This window comes from Schistocerca serialis, chromosome 3 (genome assembly GCF_023864345.2).
Source record: "Schistocerca serialis cubense isolate TAMUIC-IGC-003099 chromosome 3, iqSchSeri2.2, whole genome shotgun sequence".
NCBI lineage: Eukaryota > Metazoa > Arthropoda > Insecta > Orthoptera > Acrididae > Schistocerca > Schistocerca serialis.
In genome coordinates this window covers 249,347,815-249,360,462 of record NC_064640.1, presented here as the reverse complement: position 1 = coordinate 249,360,462, position 12,648 = coordinate 249,347,815, and the positions used below count along the sequence as shown (strand labels likewise).

At 43.5% G+C, this 12,648-nt stretch overlaps 1 protein-coding gene across 1 annotated transcript in view; it reads right to left on the bottom strand.

The window, feature by feature from the left end:
• The window catches only part of LOC126471578 (histidine decarboxylase), a 401,219-nt gene that overhangs the window by 162,000 nt on the left and 226,571 nt on the right, over positions 1-12,648 (bottom strand). The window contains exon 6 of the mRNA XM_050099808.1: positions 2,709-2,843. Coding sequence (XP_049955765.1) covers positions 2,709-2,843 — 135 coding nt within the window. The remainder of the gene's footprint in view (positions 1-2,708; positions 2,844-12,648) is intronic.

Genomic DNA, 12,648 nt, shown 5'->3' with positions numbered 1-12,648 from the left:
ATTGTACTGAGATATAAATGTTAAGAAAAAAATTCGATACGTTGCTCCGTTTCCGAGTTATTTAGCATAGAATTTAGCCAATCTGGGTGTCGCGCGCTCACACTCAAGCGGCCTGCCAGGGGCGGTGTTGCCCAAGGAATGCTTTGACTCGTTAGCTGAAACTTGAATTTTCGCGTGCGACGATCTGATTGGCTAACTTTAATGCTAAATAACTCGGAAACGGTTATGTTAGGTTTAAGTAGTTCTACGTTCTAGGGGACTGATGACCTCAGCAGTCATACATTGCTCAGAGCCCTCTATACAAGTCTTCTGGACAAGCTGGATCAAAAGGCATATGAGAGGATGTCTAGATTTAAAAGAAGTGAACTCACTGTATATTGCGCAGTTTACCCTGCCACAGAAGTCCATTGTCAATGAGGAAACGTAGGAATATGAAGTATGAACTGTTGCCAGATCCAACCTATACGTCAGACTTGACATTCTCTGACTTCCCCGTATTTCTACATCTAAAAAAGACGAAAAAGGGTGAAGCCGGGAAACTTTGCGAGTTCAGTGGAAGGGTTATGGCAGACGTAGATGGATATTACGCAGGCTTTCCAGAGTAGCACATGTGGTATGGAAACTACTTACCGGAAAATGTTGGGCAATAAAGGTTAACATTAAAGGGAACTACGAATTCACCGGAAAAAAAATGGTCACCCCACTGCTCACACACAGATGAATTATTAAGACTGTGCAGATGGCCAAGCGACTGAGTAACGTGCTCCAGCGCGTGCGCAGTGCCTCTAGGTGAGCATAAAGCAATGGCTATCTGTGAGACGTTTATGTTTCAAGTGGGCATTGTACGTAAACGTGGCTAAATGTAAGGACGTGACAGAGAGACAAAAAGCGGCAATCGTAGTTGGTCGTGATCATGCCCATACGGTGTGTGAAGTTGCTGGATTTGTTGATGTTTCATGGTGGACTTTTCCACGTACCTACAAGCGGTGGTGTAACACACGTGGCGATGAAACACAATATCAGAGTTGTGGTGAGAAAAATATCCTGACTGAGAGTGACCAAAGACGCGTTTCACCCCTTGTGCATCAAAATCGATCCAAACTGGATAGGAACTGCTGCAGGCAATGAATGAAGGTCCATTACAACCTGTTAGCAAGAGAGCATTCCAACGAAAACTGCATGCAATGACCATTGGAATCGTTCACCTCGCAAGAGACCATTGCGAACACAGACATTTAAAGACGATAACAGCAAAGTTCATCGGGGAGGAAGAATATGTGACTGGTTTTCTGAACACTCCCTCACATTTCTAGCCTGCAAAATCACCAGACTTGAACCTCACAGAAACTCTGTAGGACATGTTGTAAAATGTTAACTTTCACGGCCGGAATTGTCATGTTGTTGTTGTTGTTGTTGTTGTTGTTGTGGTCTTCAGTCCTGAGACTGGTTTGATGCAGCTCTCCATGCTACTCTATCCTGTGCAAGCTTCTTCATCTCCCAGTACTTACTGCAACCTACATCCTTCTGAATCTGTTTAGTGTATTCATCTCTTGGTCGCCCTCTACAATTTTTACCCTCCACGCTGCCCTCCACTGCTAAATTTGTGATCCCTTGATGCCTCAGAACATGTCCTACCAACCGGTCCCTTCTTATTGTCAAGTTGTGCCACAAACTCCTCTTCTCCCCAATCCTATTCAATACCTCCTCATTAGTTATGTGATATACCCATCTAATCTTCAGCATTCTTCTGTAGCACCACATTTCGAAAGCTTCTATTCTCTTCTTGTCCAAACTATTTATCGTCCATGTTTCACTTCCATACATGGCTACACTTCATTCAAATACTTTCAGAAACGACTTCCTGACACTTAAATCTATACTCGATGTTAATTCCCACTATATCTAGTTTTAACCTATCCATTTCCCTTTTTAAATTTTCTTCTCCTGATAACGACGTCCTCTTGAGTAGTCCCCGCCCGGAGATCCGAAAGGGGGACTTTTTTACCTCCGGAATATTTTACCCAAGAGGACGCCATAATCATTTGTCATAATTAATAAAATATTCCGGGCTATTACGTAGTGGTCGAAGGGATTTCACTTTTAAACCCTACGTTTTATCCCCATCTGCGGAGAACATTTTCAGGGAGGGTCGTAACTTTGTTGAATGTCCGATTCACACACTGACTCGCTCTTGAGTAGCGAGTACTGAGTAGCGAGCGAGGGTGCGAATCGGACATTCGAGAAAGCTACGATGCCCCTTGAAAATATCCTCCGGAGATGGGGACGAAACGACGGGTTTTAAAGTGAAATCCCTTCGACCACGGCGTAATAGCCCAGAACATTTTATTAATCACCTGTAGGACATGTTGGAACAGCAGGCAAAACGCCGACACCAGCATCCCCGCAATCTGGTGGAACTGCGGGATCAAATCCTCGGTGAGTGGCTTAACCGAGATACGATGTACCTGCACAACCTTGCGGACTCACTTCGGACGGAATCCAGGCGGTTATCAAGTCCAGGGGCGGAATTTCACGGTGTTACATGATATTTGTAACGATTTCTCTAGGGGTTACTAATTTTTTGTTCGGTGAGCTTAACTGAATCTTTCACTACAAGCCTGAGAACTTATCATCTTGCTCTCTACCTTAGTCTAGATCAAAGAAAATGGTGAGTAGCCGAGCCTGTAAGAAAAGGGCGAGGAGGTTACCTGGTCGGAGCAGTAGGCGACGAGGCGGGCGTTGACCTCTGCGTCCTCCAGGTCTGGGCAGCGGCGCTGCGCCCTTTGGATGGCTTCGGTGCGACCCGCCAGCAGGCTCACCAGCGTCGCCTCACTCGCCGTCGTCTGCGCACATAATATATACTCTCGTATATCTAACTGGCATCAAGCCTAGCGTCCACCGAGTACATCAACTCGTTAACAGTCAAGATGTATGTACGAGGTTTGTCCGGAAAATACGTACTAAAGCTGAATAATGTCTTTATGTTACAAGTTGCAGTCACCGCCAGGTGGGACTACTGCTGTAATCAGTCCCATCAACGCTCAGTTCGAGTCAGAGCACTCTGCGTGAAGGTGGGAGTGTGCGGCAGTTTGTTGACAGTTACCCTTTTTCACCTGCCGTCGGCATGGAGCTCTCTCTGATTGAGGAACAGCGCGTCAACATCAAGTTTCTTGCAAAGCTAGGCAAGAATGGCAATGAGATTTTTGAGCGTTTGAAACAGGTTTACGGAGACAATTCTCTGAAGGAACCAACTGTGAACAAGTGATTAAAAAGGTTCCGGGATGGCCGAGAAGAAGTGAACGATGACCCTCGCCCAGGACGCCCGTCGACATCGAGTTCCGATGCAAATGTTGAACGAATTCGGGCTTGTGTTCTTAAAGACCGTGGATTGACAGTCAGAATGATTGCTGACGAGCTGTCAATCCCCAAAACAATCGTTCACGAAATCCTGACACAAAAACTTGAAATGAATAAATTGTGTGCGAAAATCGTACCGAAGCTCTTGACGCCAGAACAGAAAGCAAAGAGGGTTGAGTGCTGTGAGGATTGGTTGGAAGCAGAGGAACGAGGGGACTTTCTCAACCGAGTCATCACTGGAGACGAGTCCTGGTTTTAAGAATTCGATGTGGAGCCCAAATCTCAAGGCAAGGAATGGAAACTAGCAGGAGAACCGAGAACAAAAAAGTCGCGAAAATCAAGGTCCAATGTGAAGACAATGTTGATTGTTTTCTTTGATTCTAGGGGCATTGTTCACAAGGAATTTGTCCCTCCCGGCCAGAGAGTGAACGGAAATTTTTACGTTGAGGTTATGACACGTCTCAGATCTCGTGTGGTCCGAGTTCGACCGGAGTTGGCAAAAGGGGGCAGGTGGGTCCTTCATCACGACAATGCGCCCGCTCACACGTCGCTCGTTGTGCGCGAGTTTTTGGCCCGAAGCTCAATCACCTTGACAGACCACCCGCCTTATTCACCGGATTTAGCCCCGCGTGACTTCTTCATGTTCCCGAAATGCAAAATGGTGCTTCGGGGGCGGCACTTGGGAGATGTGGAAGCCATCAAGGCGGAAATGACACGGCAACTGAACAACATCGCAACTGAAGACTTTCAGAAATGTTATCAACAGTGGAAACGGCGTTGGCAGAAGTATATCGCGTCTCAGGGCGAGTACTTTGAAGGAGACCATATTATAATACCTGAATAATTGTAAAATAAAGTTATTATTCAACTTTTATACGTATTTTCCGGACAAACCTCGTATTTCCTTGCCTGAAGGTCCTGAGGGGAAGGTGCAGCCTCCCCTGCGTAGAGGCTCATGCAAGTGATGAGTATGGAGTTTGTGTCGTTTTTGTCTTACTTTTGCTACCTTTGTCGTTGTTGTTGTCATTATTGCTGTTCATGATGATGATGACGACGACGATGATGACGATGATAGAGGGGGTGAAACAGAGTGCCTGCTCATCACTGAAGTGAACAAAGTCAGGGGTTTACGATATGCACATATACAGATGGCGGTAGTATCGCGTACACAAGGTAGAAAAGGACAGTGCATTTGCGGAACTGTCATTTTTACTCGCGTGATTCATGTGAAGAAGTTACCGAGGTGATTATAACAGCACGACAAGAATTAACAGAATTTGAACGCGGAATAGGAGGTGGAGCTGGACGCATAGGCCGTTCCATTTCGGAAATCGTTAGGCAGTTCAATATTCCGAGATCCAGTGTCAATAGTATGCCGAGAAGACCAAATTTCAGGCATTACCTCTCATCATGGACAAGGCAATGGCCGATGGTCTTCACTTAACGACCGAGAGCAGCGGAGTTTGCATAGCGTTGTCAGAACTAACGGACGACTGACACTGTGCGAAATACCTTCAGAAATCAAATTGGAACTTACGGCGAACGTGTTCTTTAGGATAATGCGGTGAAGTTTGACGTTAATGGGATATGGCAGCGGACGACCGACGCGAGTGCCTTGCTAGCAGCAGCGCCTCTCCTGGGGTCGTGGCCATATCAGTTGGACCTTGGACGACTGGAAAACCTTGGCCCGGTCATGTGAGTCCAGATTTGAGTTGGTAATAGCACATGGTAGGATTCGAATGTGGCCAAAACCCCACGAAGCCACGGATCCGAGTTATCAACGAGGCACTCTGCAAACTGGTGGTGGCTCCATAATGATGGGGGCTTTGTTTACATGAGATGGACTGGGTCCTCTAGTCCAACTGGGCCGATCATTGACTGGAAGTGGTTATGTTCTGACGCTTGGAGACCATTTGCAGCGATTCATGGACTTGATGTTAGCCGGCCGCTGTGACTGGGCGGTTCAAGGCGCTTCAGTCCGGAACCACGCGGCTGCTACGGTTCGAATCCTGCCTCGGGCATGGACGTGTGTGATGTCCTTAGGTTAGTTTGGTTTAAGTAGTTCTAAGTCTAGGTGACTGATGACCTCAGATGTTAACTACCACAGTGCTTAGGGCCATTTGAACAATTTTGAACTTGATGTTCCCAAACAACGATAGAATTTTTATCGATGACAATGCGCCATGTTACTGGGCCACCATTAGTCAGGATTAGTTTGAACAGCATTATGCACAATTATATGGAATGTTTGGCCACTCAGATCGCCTGACGTGAATCTTATCGAACATTTATGGAATATTATTGAGAGGTCAGTTTGTGCACAAAATCCTGCACTGTAAATATTTTCACAACTTGGTCCAATATTTCTGCTGTGGACTTCCAACGACTTGTTAAACCCATGTCGAGTCGAGTTGCTGCATTTCACCAGGCAAAAGGAAGTCCGATACTTTTGTCACCTGGGATGTGTGTGAAATCTTATGGGACTTAACTGCTAAAGTCATCAGTCCCTAAGCTTACACACTACTTAACCTAAATTATCCTAAGGACAAATACACACACCCATGCCCGAGGGAGGATTTGAACCTCCGCCGGGACCAGCCGCGCAGTCCATGACTGCAGTGCCTAGACCGCTCGGCTAATCCCGCGCGGCTGTCACCTGGGCCACCGAATTAACTCTCCTAACCCATGGACAGATCACCCTGCACAGTATCATACGCCCTCACTTCATAAACTGCTCTAGAGAGGTTTGGAATTTAATCCATGACGTTGTCATAAAGTCTGGTATTGAAGCTCTTTAAGCCACAACCTCTCTTCCCTTGACAACCAAATACTGAAAATGAAAATTTGTTTCGACTCCAAGATTCGAAACGGTTATCTCCGAGTTCAATGCCAACAGAGAAACGTGTGTTAGCGACTTAACCTACATCTTTCTGTTAACTTTTTAATTTTAGGAGGGCCTATCGCAACAGTACTGCCAATTTAGGCCATCTCACGAGAGAGATGGAAGTACAAAATGAGTTTAATATTTTGGTCCTAGTACGTAGAATGTGTGAGATACACTACTGGCCATTAAAATTGCTACACCACGAAGATGACATGCTACAGACGCTTTTCAGAGCATTCACACAAGGCTGGCGCCGGTGGTGACACCTACAACGTGCTGACATGACGAAAGTTTCCAACCGATTTCTCATACACAAACAGCAGTTGACCGGCGTTGCCTGGTGAAACGTTGTTGTCATGCCTCGTGTAAGGAGGAGAAATGCGTACCATCACGTTTCCGACTTTGATCATGGTCGGATTGTAGCATATCGCGATTGCGGCTTATCGTATCGCGACGTTGCTGATCTCGTTGGTCGACATCCAATGACTGTTAGCAGAATATGGAATCGGTGGGTTCAGGAGGGTAATACGGAACGCCGTGCTGGATCCCAACGGCCTCGTATCAATAGCAGTCGAGATGACAGGCATCTTATCCGCATGGCTGTAACGGATCGTGCAGCCACGTCTCGATCCCTGAGTCAACAGATGGGGACGTTTGCAAGACAAGAACCATATGCACGAACAGTTCGACGACGTTTGCAGCAGCACGGACTATCAGTTCGGAGACCATGGCTGCGGTTACCATTGACGCTGCTTCACAGACAGGAGCGCCTGCCATTGTGTACTGGGTGCACGAATTTCAAAACGTCATTTTTTAGGATGAATCTAGGTTCTGTTTACAGCGTCATGATGGTCGCATTCCTGTTTGACGACCTCTTGTTCGCATTGACTGCACTTTGAACAGTAGACGTTACATTTCAGATGTGTTACGACCCGTGACTCTACCCTTCATTCGATCCCTGCGAAACCCTACATTTCAGCAGGATAATGCGCGACCGCATGTTGCAGGTCCTGTACGGACCTTTCTGGATACAGAAAATGTTCGACTGCTCCCCTCGGCAGCACTTTCTCCAGATCTTTCACCAATTGAAAACGTCTGGTCAATGGTGGCCGAGCAACTGGCTCGTCACAATACGCCAGTCACTACTCTTGATGAAATGTGGTATCGTGTTGAAGCTGCATGGGCAGCTGTACCTGTACACGCCATCCAAGCTCTGTTTGACTCAATGCCCAGGCGTATCAAGGCCGTTATTACTGCCAGAGGTGGTTGTTCCGGGTAGTGATTTCTCAGGATCTATGCACCCAAATTGCGTGAAAATGTAATCACATGTCAGTTCTAGTATAATATATTTGTCCAATGAATACCCGTTTATCATGTGCATTTCTTCTTGGTGTAGCAATTTTAATGGCCAGTAGTGTATTAAGCTGATAAGAACAGATACTGGACTGAGTTACCCATAAGTGCTTCTGGGGTTTCTGGATATGACTTCGTCAAAACCAAAAGGCATGCGAAAAGCTGCACAAGTGCGAGAAGGACTCTCATTTTGAGGGTTCCGTACAAACTTAATAATGTATTTAGATAGTCAATCTATGCGTTTTGATGAGTGAGTTTGCGAGTATCAAAATCTGTGTCATAAATGGTCGAATCTTTTGAATGCATTCACTTACAAGCTTAAATAGTATTTGACATAAATTTCGTCTTGATACCTCTACCCTTTCCTGAGCAAAAGGGGTCTTAACAGAAGGATAGACAAACGGACAACGAAGTGATCCTATAAGCATATGGTTTTCACCGACTGAGGTACGGAACCATCTACAGTCTCCTTGCGTTGGCAAGACGTGCCCCAGGCTTCAGTTGTAACAGAGTAGATTGTACACGAGAGGTTGTCGGTGGAGATGTGCAGATCCATCAGCTTGGCGGTTTTTCTTATTTCCGCTCACTTGACATCTTCAGAGGTGTCCCTTCCTGTAGTATAAACCCTGGTCGTCGTCTCGTGCAGACGTAGTGCAGTAAAGACCACGTAGTTTGTCCTTTTTTTAAGGGATGCCATTTAATTATGCCTGTTGTTCTTCACATCACATTCACTGTACACTTAATAGGTCGCACTCCATTCTGGAATTGTAGGCAGATTGCACTTAAAGTACTTCCAGTAGCAATAACTTCCAACACACTTTACGTGAACGCACGACTGATCAGTCCGTGTCTATGCAGTTACGAACATTTGAATGGTATTTTTAACAATTGATGAGAGTCGCCGTCGACCCGCCCGTTCGCGGTGGCCCTCGCTGCCGGACTGTCCGTACCAGTACGACCCTCAGGACTGCCGCTAACAGCACGAACTCAGGTCTGCTCAAACAACGGAACTTCCACGTCACTCGTTTCAGCCAATCCCAGGCATGGAAATTTCGTTTTACTATATATATTGTGGCCCAGCTAAGCCAGTCGGAAGTTTCTGACGCGGGTGACGTCGTGACGCCAGACTAAGTCACCCAGGTGCCGCGCTGGAACCTCCACGTAATACGTGGTATAGGAAAATCTTAAAAAGTTCCAGATATATGTTATCTAATATAAATGTTACACATTCTCCACCTTAATTGTTTGTTCAAAATTGGTAAGTCTCCGGGACAGTGAAAAATTTGAAAAAAAAAACGAGACTGTAGGCTGAAACTCCCTTGCTTATTTGTTTTCTCCAGCGTTTATCTGTAGTGACCTACACAGTGATGCTAATTTGTTAATAATAGTGCGTATGTACTACTTAGATCATACTTAATTTTGTTACTTGAATTTCTGGTAAATTTCTTGCACCATTTCTCCTCTAACCGTGTGCTGTCTGTTTAGTGACTAACATTCGAATTTTAATTGTGAAATTCATTGCACAGAATTGCATATTTATAATTCAGTGCGTTGCTTTCTCTGTTCACGTTTATCAGTACTAGGCGTATTGCCTTTTGTAACCACTCATTAATCATACTTTAACATATCTTTCAACACTTTGCCATCTCTACACATCACTGAACAGTATTGACGGAAGGCTGTTGTTGTTTATTTGCCTTCGAGGAATCTTGCTTTAGACATTTCCCTCGATCGTAGTTTCGTAGTGGTAAGGCAGCTTTCCTCTGTCTTCTGCTTTCCCTCTCATCGTATATCCATTAGATAAGTACATGAAAAAGACATTTTTTTATTAATTAGTAACACGTAATTGCACTCTAATTCTATGAGAGAAATGCATAATCATTAATTTTTCAAATCGAGACACCATTACTATTATTAATAGTCTCCTCGTACGACATTGCTTTGGGTGCCATTAACCTTCATGTCATTAACCTTCGTGTTTCTCCGACCTGTAGGCTAAGTGCTCTTGTGACCCATATATTTTCTGTACGTCTGGCCGGTGTAGGCAGGGCTTGCGACCCCCGCTGTGATCCACTTAACGGAAGGTCATTGGGCCGTTCGCCCTCTAAAGGCCATTAGTTCGCCTCGCTCCCTTCGGGCTGTCCAACCTGCAATTGTTTTTCTCCTTATCAATTTACATTTACATGTTTACGTACAATATTAATCTTTCTTTCACTGCACTGCCACACCATGCATACCGCACATTATTATTTATCTTATTAGGATATGAATAAATGGAATGATGACGCACTGAATATTTGTAAATTATACAATGGTTATTATGAGGGAATGGAGAATGACAGGTCATGCTATAACGAAAGGACAACCGAGAAGCAAACGATAAGGCAAATTGTATCGATCTGATATCTGATGACGATATGTGGATGCAGTTTATGAGAAACTGTGATATATGCAAGCGTTCTGCCATAGGTCTGAAAGAATTCGTTTTTTGCACTGTCAACAGTGATAATCTGGTATTCAGCGTCTGACATGTCGTTATTATGGCGTTCACATAGTCTTTTCATATGTTTTTTTTTATACATAAGTCGGTACTTGCTGACTGTGTCCGCCTCGCTTATTACCACAATGGTGACAGTTGTAATACAATGTTGGCTAGGCTTATCCGTTACTTACTTTTGTTTCATGCTATTGCATTTTCATGTATTTATTCTTCTTGTTGTTGCTCTGCCTCGTGATGATTAGGATTTCTCCTGATATCTTCCAGTGTACCTGACTTAACAAGTATGATATTACGTTCCTACCTCAATACTACCAGCTCACTTTTCGCTCATTTTATAAGACAAAAATTCTTCGACTGCTAAACACTTATTACTGAAGGCAGCACCTTACCTGGTTACTGACCCAACGAATTCGTTTTAATGTGAAGTGGCCCAGTAGTGGTTCCCTACAATATTTACTCTCCTCTACCTTAATAATCTGGGGCACATGATTGGTTACCTACAGTATTTCATCTTGCCTCGCTCATATCGTACTTAATGACATGAACTGTCTGCTCCCGCTGTTTTCTTGTGAGAACCTATCTTTCTTGATTTATTAACGCAAAAAAAGGTTTTGTATCTCGTAATTTTATCAACTTACCCATTACTTTATAACTTATAATCATTATGACTATCGTGTTTAGTTCTCTGTATGCTCAAGCAAATTTTAGAGTATATTGTGTCTGCACATCTTAATACTGACTTCGTAGTTGCTGTGTTATCGACAGTATGTAAGATATTTTGTATGTTCTTGTGACAACTCCTGTCCAAACACGTGACTTTAGCATTACACATCTCTGCACTTATTACTGTATGTTTTACCTCGTTTCATGATATGTTTACATTTTTTATTTCCTCAACTTATAAAAATTTTACCTCCTTGTTGGTAGATACAGTTAATGAAAGTTTCTCATTTCACGGTGGTCGACAGTGGCTTTGTCTCCAAAAACGAGTTTTGCGTACCATTCATCCTCACTCCTCATAGGTCAATAGTTGACCCTTGATTACTAAACCATCCTAAAATTTAGTATTGCAGTTGGGTATAAAATAGGACATTTTTTACTTAATTTGGCATGTAACATACCAGTGGAGATCTAATAATTAAAATTAACTAATACATAACCTATAAATTATGACCTCCTTTGAACAAATTTGGAACAGTACAATTTACCATGGTTTAGAAGCAATGAAGTTGTCCCCCCATTAGTGTTCTTGGGATAAAGAGTATTCTTAGCATATTTATGGTTAGCAAGAGAGTGGATAACAGCGCAGAAATATAAAAGAAGGAAACAACACTGTTGTAGCTTGAGAATCTGTAACCACCGATTACACACCCACAAAAGAGCTGTAAGTACTCGAAGGTTTTTCGTACCGACTTATCTGACATTAACATATAAAGGTGGTGGACATCTAATAATTGAAATTAGCTGATACATAACCTATAAATTATGAACTCCTTTGAACAAATTTGGAACAGTACAATTTACCATGATTTAGAAGCAATGAAGTTTTCCCCCCTTTAGTGTTCTTGGGCTAAAGAGTATTCTTATCTTATTTATGGTTAGCAAGAGAGTGGGTAACAGCGCAGAAATATAAAAGAAGGAAACAGCACTGTTGTAGCCTGGGGATCTGTAATCACCGATTGCACACCCACGAAAGACCTGTAAGTACTCGAAGGTTTTTCGTGCCGACTTATCCGACATTAACATATAAAGGTGGTACTCATCACATTTTTCTAATATGCACAGTTCCTCATAAACTGCATCCACATATCGTCATCAGATATCAGATCGATATAATTTAGCTCCTCGTTTGTTTCTCGGTTGTCCTTTCATTTTAGCCTGACCTGTCATTCTCCCTTCCCTCATAATAATCATTATATAATTTACCGAATATTCAGTTACTCATCATTCCATTGGAATTTGTCTCGTTTACTACAACATATTACTCGTGTTCTCTGTCTGTTCAGCATACTCTGTTTATTCATCCCTGTTACCTGTATTCACGATGTCTATGTTCTCTTCACATTCATGATGGAGTTTGTTTTCATGTGCCTTAACCACTTTTGTTTTTAGTTTTACTGTGCTCGTTAAATTCAGAAATTTTACTTTGTGTAATCCTTTAGACATTACCGCACATGATTGCATCCTATCCGAAATGGATATGGTATCCGTCTTTTGCATCGATTTATTTTCCCACGAGGTGTGACGTGCGAAAAATTTCGCTGGGGTTGCGAAAATTTACGATATCTGTATGTTATTCCAAATGCACATGACAGTACACCCTGCACAGGTGCCTAACGTAATTGGCGAAAATAGCTATTAAGTCTACATCTTCAACCGATCTATAGTCTGTTTTACTTCGAAACTCTCTCAGAACGAATGAAAGTTCGCTTGCAGTCGCATTACATTTGATTTTAAGCAGCTCTCTGCGAACTTTCAGTTCAGATGGAGCTTTGTGAACCTCATTTTCCATTTGATTTTTAGTTGACTGGACCTCAGCCACTCCAACTAAATT